The sequence below is a fragment of the Arachis stenosperma genome, chromosome 6 (genome assembly GCF_014773155.1).
Source record: "Arachis stenosperma cultivar V10309 chromosome 6, arast.V10309.gnm1.PFL2, whole genome shotgun sequence".
Lineage (NCBI taxonomy): Eukaryota > Viridiplantae > Streptophyta > Magnoliopsida > Fabales > Fabaceae > Arachis > Arachis stenosperma.
In genome coordinates, this window is record NC_080382.1 from 53,396,791 (window position 1) to 53,412,550 (window position 15,760).

The following is a 15,760-nucleotide window of genomic DNA, read 5'->3' on the forward strand; positions in this document are numbered from 1 at the left end:
CTTGAAGAGATATGGTTCATCCCAAAGATAGTACTTTGCATCTGTGATCAATTTCTTTGATTGTTGCCTACTATACTCTTTGGGTATGAATCTCACAGCCTTGTAGTTTGAAATGTCTGCAAACCATGGTACTTCTTGGATGGCAAAGAGTTGCTCATCCGGAAAGTTTTCAGAGATCTCAGTAAGAGGGAGGGACGCCCCTTTTACTGGTTCTATTCGGGACAGGTGATCTGCTACTTGGTTCTCTGTCCCTTTTCTGTCTCTTATTTCTATATCAAACTCTTGCAGAAGCAACACCAATTTTATGAGTCTGGGTTTTGAATCCTGCTTTGTGAGTAGATATTTAAGAGCAGCATGGTCAGTGTACACAATCACTTTTGATCCTACTAAATAAGATCTGAACTTGTCAATGGCGTAAACCACTGCAAGTAACTCTTTTTCTGTGGTTGTGTAGTTCTTCTGTACTTCATTTAAAACATGACTGGCATAATAAATAACGTGCAGAAGCTTGTCATGCCTTTGTCCCAACACTGCACCAATGGCATGGTCACTGGCATCACACATTAGTTTAAATGGTAATGTTTAGTTTGGTGCAGAGATGACTGGTGCTGTGACCAGCTTAGCTTTCAGAGTCTCAAACGCCTGCAGACACTCCTTATCAAAGATAAATGGCGTGTTAGCAGCTAGCAGATTACTCAGAGGTTTGGCAGTTTTTGAAAAAACTTTTATAAACCTCCTATAGAATCCTGCATGCCCCAGAAAGCTTCTGATTGCCTTAACATTGGCAGGTGGTGGTAATTTTTCAATTACCTCTACCTTAGCTTGATCCACCTCTATTCCCTTGTTTGAAATTTGTGCCCAAGGACAATTCCTTTAGTCACCATAAAGTGACATTTCTCCCAGTTTAAAACCAGGTTAGTCTCTTGGCACCTTTTTAGAACATGTGCTAGATGGTCAAGATAGGAGCTGAATGAGTCTCCAAATACTGAAAAGTCATCCATGAAGACTTCCAGAAATTTTTTCACCATATCAGAGAAAATAGAGAGCATGCACCTTTGAAAGGTTGTAGGTGCATTGCACAGACCAAATGTTATCCTTCTTTATGCAAATACACCGGATGGACATGTGAATGCTGTTTTCTCTTCATCCTGGGGATCTACTGCAATTTGATTATAACATGAATATCCATCCAGGAAGCAGTAGTATTCATGACCTGCTAGTCTTTCTAGCATCTGGTCTATGAATGGTAAAGGAAAATGATCCTTTCTGGTAGCTGTATTGAGCCTTCTGTAATCAATACACATACGCCACCCTATAACTGTTCTTGTAGGAACCAGTTCATTTTTTTCATTATGAACTACTGTCATGCCACCCTTCTTAGGGACGACTTGGACAGGGCTTACCCAGGGGCTATCAAAAATAGGATAAATAATCCCAGCCTCTAGTAATTTAGTGACCTCCTTCTGCACCACTTCCTTTATGGCTGGATTCAGCCGCCTCTGTGGTTAAACCACTGGCTTAGCGTCATCCTCCAATAGGATCTTGTGCATGTATCTGGCTGGGCTAATGCCCTTAAGATCACTGATGGACCACCCAAGAGCTATCTTGTGTGTCCTTAGCACTTGAATTAGTGCTTCCTCTTCCTGTGGCTCTAAGGTAGAGCTTATGATTACAGGAAAAGTGTCAGCTTCTCCCAGAAATGCATATTTCAGGGATGGTGGTAATGGTTTGAGCTCGGTTTTAGGAGGTTTCTCTTCTTCCTGAGGGATTTTCAGAGGTTTTATTATTCTCTCAGTCATATTGACCTCTTTCACTAGAGAGTCAATAATATCATTGCTCATGTAGTCGTTTGGGGTGTCTGGATGCTGCATAGCTTTGACAACATTCAACTTAAACTCGTCCTCATTGACTCTCGGGGTTAATTTCCCTTTTTGGACGTCAATGAGGGTTCGTCCAGTTGCTAGGAAAGGTCTTCCTAGAATGAGAGTTGCACTATTGTGCTCCTTCATTTCCAGCACCACAAAGTCAGTGGGAAAGGCAAATGGCCCAACCATGACAATCATGTCTTCAAACACGCCTGATGGGTATTTAATGGAGCCATCACCAAGTTGGAGACATATCCGGGTTGGTTTCACTTCTTCAGTCAAACCAAGCTTTCTGATAGTAGATGCAGGTATTAGGTTGATAGTTGCCCCCAAGATCACATAGAGCTTGCTTGGTACAAGTACCCTCTAATGTGCATGATATCATAAAGCTTTCGGGATCTTTAAGCTTTTCTGATAAGCTTTTCAGAATGACTGCACTGCATTCTTTAGTGAGGTAAACTTTTTCAGTTTCTCTCCAATCCTTCTTATGACTTAAGATCTCTTTCATGAACTTAGCATAAGAGGTATTTGCTCAAGTGCCTCTGAAAACAGAATCTTTATTTCAAGAGTCTTGAAATAGTCTGCAAAGCGAGGAAATTGCTTATCCTGTTTCGCTTGGCGGAGTTTCTGAGGATAAGGCATTTTGGCTTTGTATTCGTCAACCGTAGTTGCTGCAGGTTTATTTTCTACAGATGTGGTTGGAGAAGCCTTTTTAGAGGGGTTGCTATCAGCATTTGTATGTGTCTGATCCCTCAATGGCGTTTGAATGCTAGAGTTGGAAGCTGGAGTGGCGTTAGACGCCAACTCCTTACCTGTTTCTGGCGTCTGAAAGCCAGAACTGAGCTTCCTTTGGGCGTTCAACGTCAATTCCTTACTTGTTTCTGGCGTTTGAACGCCAGAACGGAGCATGGGTTGGGCGTTTAACGCCAGCTCTCCACCCTTTTTTGGCGTTTGAGCGCCAGAGTTATTCCTCTCTGGGCTCTTACTATCCTCAGAGGGATTTTGGGTAGCAGTTTGTTCATTTCTTGGCTTCCTGCTGCCTTGAAGTGAGGTATTTAATATTTTCCCACTTCTTAATTGAACTGCTTGGCACTCTTTTGTTATTTGTTTTGATAATTGCTGTTCTGTTTGCTTCAACTGTACTTCCATATTCATATTAGCCATTCTTGTGTCTTGCAATATCTCCTCGACTTTGGCTAGCTGTTTTGTTAGAAAATCTAATTGCTGATTGAATTCAGTAACTTGTTCTGCAGGACTGAGTTCAGCAGTTACTGTTTTAGCCTCTTCTTTCATGGAAGGTTCACTACTTAGGTACAGATGCTGATTTCTGGCAACTGTATCAATGAGCTCTTGAGCTTTTTCAATTGTCTTTTTATGTGTATAGATCCACCAGCTGAGTAGTCCAAAGACATCTGAACTTTCTCTGTAAGCCCTAATAGAAGATGTATAACTGCACCTACTCTGAAAACATTTCAGAGGGGCATTTTCTTAGCATCTCTCTGTATCTCTCCCAGGCATCATAAATAGATTCATTATCTCCTTGTTTAAAGCCTTGGATGTTTAGCCTTAGCTGCGTCATCCATTTTGGAGGGAAGTATTGATTCAGAAATTTTTCTGACAGCTGTTTCCATGTCCTTATGCTAGCCTTAGGTTGGTTATTTAACCACCTCTTAGCTTGGTCTTTTACAGCAAATGGAAACAGTAACAATCTGTAGACATCCTGATCTACTTCTTTATCATGTACTGTGTCAGTAATTTGTAAAAACTGTGCCAGAAACTCTGAAGGTTCTTCCTGTGGAAGATCGGAATACTGGCAACTTTGCTGCACCATGATAATGAGCTGAGGATTCAACTCAAAACTACTGACTCTGATGGAGGGTATACAGATACTACTCCCATATGAAGCAATAGTGGGGTTAGCATATGACCCCAGAGTCCTTCTAGACTGTTCATTTCCACTTAGGTCCATGATGGAGAAAGGGAGATGACGTGGATTTATTTTATTTATTTTATTATATAAAAAATTTTTCAAAATAGTAAAATAAAATAAAATAAAAACTAAAATAAAAATAAAAAAATTAAAAATATTTTATGAAGATTTTTGAAAAAGTGAGGAGAGAGAAAGTGGTTAGGATATTTTTGAAAAAGATATGATATTTTAAAAATCTTAAAAGGATAAGATTTGAAAAATTTTGAAATTGAAATCTGAATTTTTAAAAAAAATTCGAAATAATTGCTTAAAAATAGTTAGAAAAGATAATTTTTTTATTTTTATTATGAAAGAGAAAAATACACAAAAGACACAAGACTTAAAATTTTTATATCCAATGCTCCTTTTTTCGAAAATTTTGGAGGAAAAACTCTAAGGAACACCAAACTTAAAAATTTTAAGATTAAAACACTTTGAAGACTCAAGAACACTTTGAAGACTCACAAGAACAACAAGAACAAAAGAAAGAAAACCAAACTTAAAATTTTTAAAAAACCAAAATAAGATTTTCGAAAACTAAAAGAAAATTAACAAGAGAACACCAAACTTAAATTTTGGCACAAGATTTAATCAAAGAAAAATTATTTTTGAGAAAGTTTTAAAAAGGAAGATATCCAATTACCAAGAACACAAGCACATGCTTTAACCAACTGAGCTATAAATGTAACGTGTTTTAAAAAGGTATTTTTTAAAGGAAAATAAAAACATGCAATTCGAAAATTGAAAGATAAAGAAAAGCATGCAATTGACACCAAATTTAAAACATGACACTAAACTCACATAAAAACTAAAAATTAATAAAGAAAAATAATATTTTTGAAAAATTTTTGAAAAGAAAATAAAAGATTCTGACCTAAAAGACAAAATTTTCCTAATCTAAGCAACAAGATTCACCGTCAGTTGTTCAAACTCAAATAATCCCCGGCAACGGCACCAAAAACTTGGTGCACGAAAATTACACTCACACTATGTAATTTCGCACAAATAACCAGCAAGTGCGCTGGGTCGTCCAAGTAATACCTTACGTGAGTAAGGGTCGTTCCCACGGAGATTGCCGGCTTGAAGCAAGCTATGGTTATCTTATTATTCTTAGTTAGGATACCAATAGGGTTCTTTAGTTTCAGTTATAAAAAGTGAAAGAGCATGATATGAGTGTTTGTTATGCAGTAATGGAGAATATGTTGAAGTTTTGGAGATGCTTTGTCTTCTAAATTTATGCTTCCCCCTGTCTTCTTCTTCACGCACGCAAGGTTCCTTCTATGGTAAGCTGTGTGTTGGTGGATCACCGTTGTCAATGGCTACCATCCGTCTTCTCAGTGAAAATGGTCCAGGTGTGCTGACACTGCACGGCTAATCATTTGTCGGTTCTCAATCATGTTTGAATAGGATCCATTGATCCGTTTGCGTCTGTCACTACGCCAAACCTTTGTGAGTTTGAAGCTCGTCATAGTCATTCAATCCCTGAATCCTACTCAGAATACCACAGACAAGGTTTAGACTTTCCGGATTCTCAAGAATGCTGCCAATGGATTCTTGCTTATACCACGAAGATTCTGACTAAGGAATCCAAGAGGCATTCATTCAATTGAAGGTAGAACGGAGGTAATTGTCATGCACGCGTTCATAGGTTGAGAATGGTGATGAGTGTCACGGATAATCACCTTCTTTATATTGAAGTGCGAATGAATATCTTAGTTAGAAACAGGCGTGTTTGAATAGAAAACAGAAATAGTTGCATTAATCCATCGAGACACTGCAGAGCTGCTCACCCCCAACAATGGAGTTTAGAGAAAACGAGTAAACTAAGATAGATAGTGCAGAAATTCACTTCTGGGGCCCACTTGGTGTGTGCTGGGGCTGAGACTTGATCTTCTCACGTGCCTGGGCTGTTTCTGGAGTTAAACCTCAGGTTGTGACTTGTTTTGGGCGTTTAACTCCAACTGGTAACCTGTTTCTGGCGTTTAACGCCAGAATGGAACATGGAACTGGCGTTAAACGCCAGTTTACGTCGTTTATCGTCGAGCAAAGTATGGACCATTATATATTGCTGGAAAGCCCTGGATGTATACTTTCCAACCCAATTGAGAGCGCGCCAATTGGACTCCTATTGCTCCAAAAAATTCATTCCGAGTGCAGGGAGGTCAGAATCCAGGAACATCACCAGTCCTTTCCCAAAAAGCGTATAAAATATCCACTCATCAGAGCTATACTTGCAACGCAACTTCATTGAGAAATTCTCTTCTGACATAATCCGCGGGTTGCATTATCAAATTTTTTCCATTCGATGCCGTGACATATTTGTTGAGTGATTTCAGAATTAACAGGGTAAGAATGGCCTAGAAGAGAGAAGGAAAGCATGCACAAGAGGAAGGAACATGAAGATTTCGATTTTGGGAACTGCAGCATCAACATGCACGCGCACATCACGCGCACGCGTTGATGAGGATAGCTGGAAGCGGCGCGCAAGGATGGATGCATCCGCGCAGGCCAGAGAATTCCAACCGATGCACACGCGCACTTGGCGCGCACACGTGGATCACAAAAAGCAATCGGCGCGCGCACACGCATGGGGCGCACGCACAGGAAGCTGCACATGTCCTCATTAAAGGAAATTGTGCCTGGCGATTTTTAAGGCTCATTAGGCCCAATTTCAAGCTGTTCTGCATGGAAAAAGACCCAAGGATGCTAGGGAGAAAGTGGGGATCAATCATTTTACACTAAGACACATTTTTCTAGTTTTTTGTGTTCTTTGTTCTTCTAGAGAGAGAAACCTTTGTTCTTCTCTAGGTGTAACTTTAATTTGATCTTTCCTTGTTGAAAATCTGAATGGGATCTTGTTAATTACTATTATTGATTGTTTAATTTGAATTCCTTAGTATAATTTTGCTTAGAACTTGTGTTAGTTTATGGATTCTTGTCAATTGTCACTTTATACCCATTGCATGAATATTGTGAATCTTGACTTGCTGATGTTACATTGATGATTTCTATGATTAATTGTGTTGTTTGAGTGATTGTAAGTTGATATTTGTTAGTGGGTATTTGTTAATTTCAATTCAATTGCAATTTGAACATGTCTTTTGTTAATGCTTACCATGTGTTTGATGAATTGTTTACCTTAATTATGGAGTAGTTCTTTTTACTCTTGGCTTAGACCAAGGGAATTGGGTAAACTTGAGTCATTGGGTCTAATGGATTTGATGATTTGGGAACCCTTAGTGGTCAATTTGATAGCCATTGACACTAGCCTACTACTAGGTTAATTAGTAGTGAGGTTAGACCTTATGGGTTGATGTAACCAAACCATTTAACATACTTCAAGTATAGAAGTAGACTTCATGGGTTTGGTTCCTCATAATTGTCAAGCTATGGTTATTAGACAAGGATAGTGACCCCAATTCCCATGCCTAGCCAAGAGTTGCTTTTATTATTCATATTTGAAAACCCAAATTCTTAATTTTCTTGCCTTAGTTATAGTTATTGGTTAGTTGAGAGTAGAACTAAATTAAATGTTATCTTCTTAGTTTGAAATTGCTTGCATCTTGTTTAGTTATATGAATTAGTTCTTTGCACTTTAGATTACTTGTTTGCTAAGATTGCTACTTCACTTTCTTGCTCATGACTTACAACCCCGGATTTCTAACCAATGTTGAAGCACATGTTTGCCCATTCCTTGTGAGACAACCCGAGGTTTGAATACTTCGGTTACTTTATTGGGGTTGAACTTGTGACAACCAATTCCTCTCTAAATTTGATCCTCGAGGATTGTTATTGGTAGAGCTATACTTGCAATGCAACTTCATTGAGAAATTCTCTTCCGACAAAGTCCACAGGTTGCATTATCAAATTTTTGGCACCGTTGCCGGGGAATGGTTGCAACATATGCCTTGATATTGGTTATGTGAATATGCGAATATTGTAGATAGTTTGTTTGCTTTCAATACTTTGCTATAGTTTAACTTCTTTTATTTTTGTGCTATGACTCTCAAGTTTGATGACTCAGTCCCAACCGAATTCTAGCTTAGCCGATTTTGATCCCGAGATTGAAAGAACTTTGTTACACACTCGGCAAGCTAGACAGCGGTTGGACTATACGGCTAGTACTTCGGCCTCTCTTGAGGAACATACTGAATCACTAGACGGTACCGAGAGTAACTTGGAGTCCACTACTTCCTACTTTTCTGTTGGCACTACTAATACATCTTTTCATCCTACAGGTAAACCATACATGGCGGAGCCACGCCGAATCACTTTACATGAGCAAGGAGCTCCGAATATTGTACTTCAACCATTGCAAGCAAGGTATCCTAACCTTGATCCAAACTTTGAATTAAAGAGTAGCTTGATAAATCTACTACCTAAGTATCATGGGTTGCCGGGTCAAGACCCTATCCAACATATGGAGCCGATGAGGTGGCTATCATGGTTTTTGCCTTCCCTTTCTCTCTTGAAGCGCAAGTAGAGACATGGCTTTATTCGCTACCGGATGAGATTGCTACCAATTGGGATTTCTTGAGAAGAGAGTTTCTAGATAAATTCTTCCCACCAGAGAAGACCGACTACATCCGGAAGGAGATTTCGGGTATAATGCAAAGAGACCAAGAGAGTTTGTACGAGTATTGGTCTCGGTTCAAGAGGCTATTGGAATCTTGTCCACACCATGTAATGAACACTCATTTTCGCATTAGCTACTTCACCGGAGGTCTTTGTGTGGAAGATAGAAGATTGCTCACTGCTTCTAGTGGTGGTTCCCTTTCAGAAAACAAGACGGAGGGAAAAGCTTGGAGTTTGATAAAGGATGTTGCCAAAGCTACACAACATACAAGGGTGAGAAGTAATCCTCTCAAGGGTGTGGTAGAACCGTCCTCTTCCGAATCAAGCCTAACCAAAGCACTTGGGGATATGACCACCATCCTCACGTAAATACAAAAGGATCAAAAGGAATTCTACTCCATCCAAGTCGTCTAAGCTCCACCTCCAGTTGCTCAACTTGAAGGCCCTCCTAGGATTTGTGGTTTGTGCTCTAGCACTACACATTACACCGATCAATGCCATCAAATTCAAGAGGAACATGCCCTTGTAGTGGCCAATGTGAATTACAACAACCGTCTACCCTATCCTTCTCAAGGCCAAAACCACTACCCTCATGGTAGTAATCAACATCAAGGGTGGAGGGATAATGCACAAGGGAGCAATCAAAACCAAAGGTGGAACAACTCTTCTCATCACAACAACAACCAATCTTCATCTCAATACCACTACAACAACAATAACTACCAAGCCAACCAAAATCACCACAACCAAAACCAAAATAACTACACCAAGTACCAAGCACCACACCATAGACAACAAACTAACCAAGCCTTTCCACCTTCCACCAATCAAGCTGACGAGCTTAGAGCCGCTGTGGATAAATGGGATGAGGGCTATAAGGCTCAATTCGAGGCCATGAGTGCTCAATTGGCCAATCTTACCGACATGATCTCGAAGATGTCCATGTCCTCCTCCAACAACACTAACAATCCTCAAGTTCTTCCAACCTTCCATCCCAACCCCAACCAAACCCAAAGGGCGGTCTCAACGCCATCACTCTACGGTCGGGAACTACATTGGAGGAGATACCTCCAAGGGTCTTGGAGGAGATTCATGAGGAAGAAGTGATTGTTGAAGCTCTACATGAAAAGGGGGAGGTAGACAAAATGCATGGAGAAGAAGGAGTAAACCTCAAGGAACCCAAGAGGAAAGCTCTAGTGGATGAGTCCATCCCTATTTTATTCCCTTCCATGGTGAAGAAAGCAAAGAAGACACCAGAATTTGATTTGAACATGCTTCAAGTGTTCAGGAAGGTTGAGGTAACCATACCACTTCTTGATGCTATTCAACAAATTCCAAAGTATGCAAAATTTTTGAAAGACTTATGCACATACAAGGATTGGATAGGAGAATTAGAGACATTATTCTTGGGTAGTTTAATTTCTTCCTTGATGGAACCTATTCCAAAGAAATGTGGTGACCTTGGGCCTTGTTTGGTGTCTTGTTGTATTGGTGGACACACTTTTCATGATTGTATGTGTGATCTTGGAGCTTGTGTAAGCATCATGCCGCTTTCTACCTTTGTGCGGTTGAATTTAGCTCCATTAAAGAAGTCGGCGGTGAGGTTTGCTTGGCCGATAAAAGTGTGATCACGGTAACAGGAATAGCCGAAGATGTACTTGTGGCGATCAAGGATTTGATCTTTTTGGTTGACTTTTACACCCTTGAAATGCCTCCAACAGAAAATAGAAGCTCATCCTCCGTTATACTTGGTAGACCTTTCCTTAAGACCTCTAAATTCAAGTTGGATGCCTTCACTGGCACATATTCCTTTGAGGTTGGAGACAAGACTATCAAGTTCAATTTAGAAGAAGCCATGAAGCATCCTCCCGAAGAGCATTTCGTTCTCCGATGTGATATAATTGATGAAGTGGTAGCGGAAGTACAAGAAGAAGACCATAACAAGTTGTGCTACCATATTGTTGAAGAGACAGATGACCAAGAGGGTGAACATAAGGAAGTTGTTGAGAATGAACTCCGTGAGCTTGACAAAAAGGAACCTCAGCTTGAGGCAAAGAGCGAATTGAAGCCTCTTCCATCTCATTTGAAGTATGCTTTCTTAGAGGACAACCAAAAGTTTTCGGTCATTATTGCTAGTGAGCTTTCTAGTGAAGAAGAAGAAAATCTCCTAGATGTTCTCAGAAAGTACAAGAAGGCAATTGGTTGGAGCTTAGCCGATATTGTGGGGATTGACCCTCGCAAGTGCATGCATCGTATATTTCTCCAAGAGGAAGCCAGGCCAGTTAGGCAACCGCAAAAGAAGCTCAACCCAACCATCCTCGATGTGGTAAAGAAGGAGGCCACTAGGCTACTCGATACGGGTATCATATACCCGATTTCTGACAGTGAGTGGGTGAGCCCGGTCCAGGTTGTTCCCGAGAAATCAGGCATCACTGCGGTTACAAAGGATGATGGTGAAGTGGTCACCAAGAGAGTACAAAATACGTGGCGAGGAGTGTGCATCGACTATAGAAGGTTGAATGCCGCTAAAAGGAAGGACCACTACCCTTTGCCCTTTATCGACCATATGTTGGACCGTTTAGCGGGTAAATCTCATTACTGTTTTCTTGATGGATTCACTGGTTACTTCCAGATTCACATTGCTCTTGAAGATCAGGAAAAGACCACATTCACTTGCCCTTTTGGCACCTTTGCCTACAAAAAGATGCCATTTGGACTATGTAATGCACCCACTACTTTTCAGCGGTGCATGACTAGTGTCTTTTCTGATCTAATGGAGAATTTTCTGGAAGTCTTTATGGATGACTTCAGTGTTTATGGAACTTCATTTGATTGTTTCTTAGAGAACTTGGCCAAGGTTTTAGCTAGATGTGTTGACACCAACGTTATCTTAAATTTTGAAAAATGTCATTTTATGGTAAGACAAGGTATGGTGTTAGGACATGTAGTATCTCATGAAGGAATTTCTATAGACCCGGCCAAGGTCGATGTTATCACCACTTTATCTCATCCCTCATCTGTGAGGGAGGTCCGCTCGTTTTTAGGACATGCAGGATTCTATAGGCGCTTTATCAAAGACTTCAGCAAGATTGCTTTACCATTGTCGTGCCTACTCCAAAAAGATGTAGACTTTGAGTTTGATAGTGAATGTGTGAAAGCTTTTGAAGAGCTAAGAAGAGCCCTTACCATGGCACCGACTGTGCGAGGCTCCAACTGGACGTTACCATTTGAGATAATGTGCGATGCGTCAAACCAAGCTATAGGTGCCACGCTTGCACATCACGATGGTAAACTCCCTTATGTCATTGCATACTCTTCTAAAACACTTGATGCAGCACAATCCAATTATACCACTACTGAAAAGGAACTCCTAGCTATTGTTCATGCTTTAGATAAATTCAGATCTTATTTGCTAGGATCAAAGATAGTGATATACACGGATCATGCAGCTTTGAAATACTTATTGTCAAAGAATGAGTCAAAACCTAAACTCATACGTTGGATCTTGCTTTTGCAAGAATTTGACATTGAGATTAGGGACCGGAGTGGATCTCAAAACTTGGTTGCGGATCATTTAAGCCGCCTTGAGAATTTAAAATCTGATCCATTTCCGATCAATGACTCATTCCCATTGGATAGCTTGCATGCTGTGTCGGATAACTTTCCTTGGTTTGCCCCAATGGCGAACTACTTGGTTGCAAAACTCTTTCCTCCCAACTTTTCTAAATACCAAAGGGATAAGTTGGGAGTGATTCCAAATACTACATTTGGGATGACCCTCACTTGTGGAAGAGGGGAGTAGACCAAGTAATTCAAAGATGTGTTTCGGAGTCCGAAATCTAACCATTCTTGAAGCTTGCCATTCGTCCGAATGTGGTGGCCACTTTGGCCCACAAAGGACTGCAAAAAAGGTGTTGGATTGTGGATTCTGGTAGCCGACCTTATTCAAGGATGCTAACCGGTTATGTGTGTCTTGCCATCAGTGTCAGAAGTCAGGAAACACATCCCAAAGGGATGAAATGCCTCAACAGCCTATGTTGTTCTGTGAGATATTTGATGTATGGGGCATTGACTTTATGGGACCGTTTTCCAACTCCAGTGGGTATCTGTATATCCTGTTAGAGGTTGACTACATGTCAAATTGGGTAGAAGCAATACCTACCCGCCTTAACGTCGTCAATACCGTCATTTCTTTTATCAGAAACTATATTGTGTGCCGTTATGGGTCGCCACGAGCAATCGTGAGCGACCAAGGATCCCACTTTTGTAATAGGAAGATAGAGGCACTGCTCAAGTGCTATGGAGTGTCCAACTGGGAGATTAAGAGAATCCTGGAGAAAGTAGTCAATCCGCAAAGGAAGGATTGGAGCCTCCAGTTAGGAGTTGCACTATGGGCGTACAGAATGGCCTATAAGACTCCATTAGGTATGAGTCCCATCCGGATCGTCTATGGTAAGGCATGCCACCTTCTGGTGGAAATTGAGCACAAAGCCTATTGGGCAGTAAAGCGGTGCAACATGGATTTAACCCAAGCCGGAGTAGCCAGAAAATTGCAGCTAGAGGAGCTCGAGTGTTTGAGGAACAAAGCGCATGAGAATGCCCGGATTTACAAAGAAAAGACTAAAGCATTTCATGACCATCATATCCGGAAGAAAGACTTTCAAGAAGGTGATGAGGTTTTCCTCTACAATTCGAGGCTTCGTTTCATGTTTGGCAAGCTCCGTTCTAGATGGGAATGACCTTTCAAGGTGAAGGAGATAAAGCCTTATAAAGTGGTGGAGTTTTTTGATCCTAAAAGTGAAGCAACTTTCAAGGTGAATGGACATAGAGTGAAAAAGTACCATGGCTACAAGCTCCCAAAAGAGCTAGAGTTGTTCCTATTGGCGGATGCACCTAGAGAAGGAGAAGCTTGAGTGGCTGACCGTCCAACTTAAGGACGTTAAAGAAAAGTGCTTGGTGGGAGGCACTCCACCGTGGTAAGATCTTCCTTGTGTATACCATCTTGCTTTTAGCTTTAGATTCTTGTGAATTTTGTGACTTCTTGATGTTGTTGATTACTTAGGAATACTAGTTTTATTGATCTTGTTGAATAACTAGGATGTTTAGATAGATTTTATTATTTTGGTATGGAAGAATTGTTGAGTGGAGAGAATGCTATGTTTTGAATGGTGAATGAATTTGTGAAGTGTTCTCTTGCCCACTAGCTTAAACACCTGCCAAAAATGTGTTAGAATAGCTTCTTCTATGTGCTTAAAATAAAAAAATCAAGGAAAAACGGCATCCGCGCGAGCGCCTTGTGTGCGCGCGCGCCGGTGGTGCATTCTTACTCCTAGGCCAAAAATCCGAGAGTTATGCCCACCTTGTGCCCACTTTATGTCCACTTCGTGCCAGCCCCTACGAGCCAGCGTGCATGCCGCCAGCGCGCCCCCTTACAACTTGGCCATCGACGCGCAAGCACACTGAGCGTGCGCGCGCCGATGGTGCACTGTGCACTTCCCAGTACAAAAAACTAAGAGTTGTGCCATGCTTTTGCTATTCTTGTGCCTAGCCTATGCCCGCACCGACGCGTCCAGGCACTGCGCGCGTCCGCGCCGGTAGATAACCCCATCAGGCATGTGTCAGCGCAATGTGCGTGTCCGCGCGCCTGTGATGCATGCTAACTCTGGTATAAAAAACCGAGACTTATGCCAACTTTGTGCCAGTTCTGTCCCTCGCTCAACTCTCACCAACACACCAGCGCACTGTGCGCCCGCGCGTCGGTCGCGCGAACCAATTTTAAAGCTGCGCGCCTTGCTTCTCTCACCCTCTTTCTTGTTTATTTCTTCTTCTTCTTCCATCCCTTCTCTTCTCTTCTCACCTCTTCTCTTCTATACTCCACCACCACTGTCTCCGGCTACTCACTGGCGACCACCACCTCTTCCGGTGGCACCACATCTCTTCCCTTTCTTTCTCATCTTCAAAAAGAACATTCACCTTGTCCTTTTACACTTCTCAAAGTTCTACTTCCTCCATATCTCATCTATTACTTTCTTTGCATCACTTCTTTTTCTAGTTAGATTTTTCTTGTTGATTTACTTATTTTCTCTTTTAGTTACTTGATTATACCACTTGCATTTTGCTTGTTTACTTTTTCTTCTTTTTATTTTTCCATGGATGTTGAACTTGAACTTTGATTATTTTCATGGATCTTCTTGATTGTCTTTCATTATTTTTGTGAGTGGATGATGTTGTGTGATGATTGATACTTCATTTTTGGCTTCTAATTAGTTGAGTATCTCATAATTGTTCATTGCTTGTTAAATGCACACCAAGTGTTCGAAGAAATGCACATATGCCATATTGGTTTACTCTAGTCATATATCTTCAATTTGGTGCTTCCTCCTCAATTACTTGCTCTCTTCTAAGTGCATTGAACACATTTTGCTTATTACTTGCTAATTAGATACTCATTGAACATGACTTGCTCTTTGTTTTGGATGCTTGAGATCATTCCTCTCATGCCATATTGCATGCTTTACTCCCTCTTACATCCCATGCCAAGTGTTATGACCCATGCTTCTATGACTACTTTGTTGCACTATTTCTTTTGGGCACACCTCTCACTTGCATGTTTGTTAAGTTGATCCTTTGGGTTTAACATTTTCTTTCTTTCCCCTCCTTTTCTGGATGGCCACCAAGAAAGGCAAGGAGAAAGCTTCAAGGAAACCAGCCACAAAGAGGGCACCCCCAAAGTCACGCTCTAAGGCGCACTCTTCACTAGGAGCCAAACCTCTATCTAAGATGGCGAAGGCACCCGCTCCTATTGATGAGAATGAAAAGAGCAAACCGGCAAAAGATTCTTCAAGGTTCCCAAACCGCCACTACAAGAAAATAAGCTTTCTGCCACGCTTTAAAAGCATACCAAAAAGTGCAAAAAAATGTGCCAATAGCTTTTCGCCACGTTTTTTGAGCTTTCGGCACGCTTTTGAAAGGGTCACATCTGCCAGCGTGCCGATTGCTCTATCGCCACGCTTTTGTGGATCTATCGACACGTTTTTTTTGTTGGCACGCTTTCATTTCTTGCCACGCTTAAAAAAGTGACCATAGGTCTTAACCTATAAGTATGCTTAAAAAGCGTACCGAAAAGTGCACATATCGCCACACTTTTAAAACGTCCCAGAATGTTTGTTTTGGGTACTCTTTAAAAACGTGCCGATAGGAAAAGATATGACTACACTTTTTAAAGCGTGATGATAGCCAGTTATACGGCCACACTTTAAAAGCGTGGCAATAGCTTTATAAAATTTAAAAAAATTCTTTTTCTTATTTTTACCTACAAAATATAAATTTTCAATCTTTTTTTATTACCAAA

At 40.9% G+C, this 15,760-nt stretch overlaps 1 protein-coding gene across 1 annotated transcript; it reads left to right on the plus strand.

Annotated features, from left to right (window-relative positions):
* Positions 1 to 12,428: 12,428 nt before the first annotated feature.
* LOC130934053 (uncharacterized) lies at positions 12,429 to 13,148 on the plus strand. Its single transcript, XM_057863644.1, has one exon. The coding sequence runs from the start codon at positions 12,429 to 12,431 to the stop codon at positions 13,146 to 13,148; it is 720 nt and encodes a 239-aa protein (XP_057719627.1).
* The last annotated feature ends 2,612 nt before the right edge of the window (positions 13,149 to 15,760 follow it).

Coding starts and splice junctions, on each gene's coding strand:
- LOC130934053 (XM_057863644.1), top strand. CDS start 12,429: ATGCCTCAACAGCCTATGTTGTTCTGTGAGATATTTGATGTATGGGGC.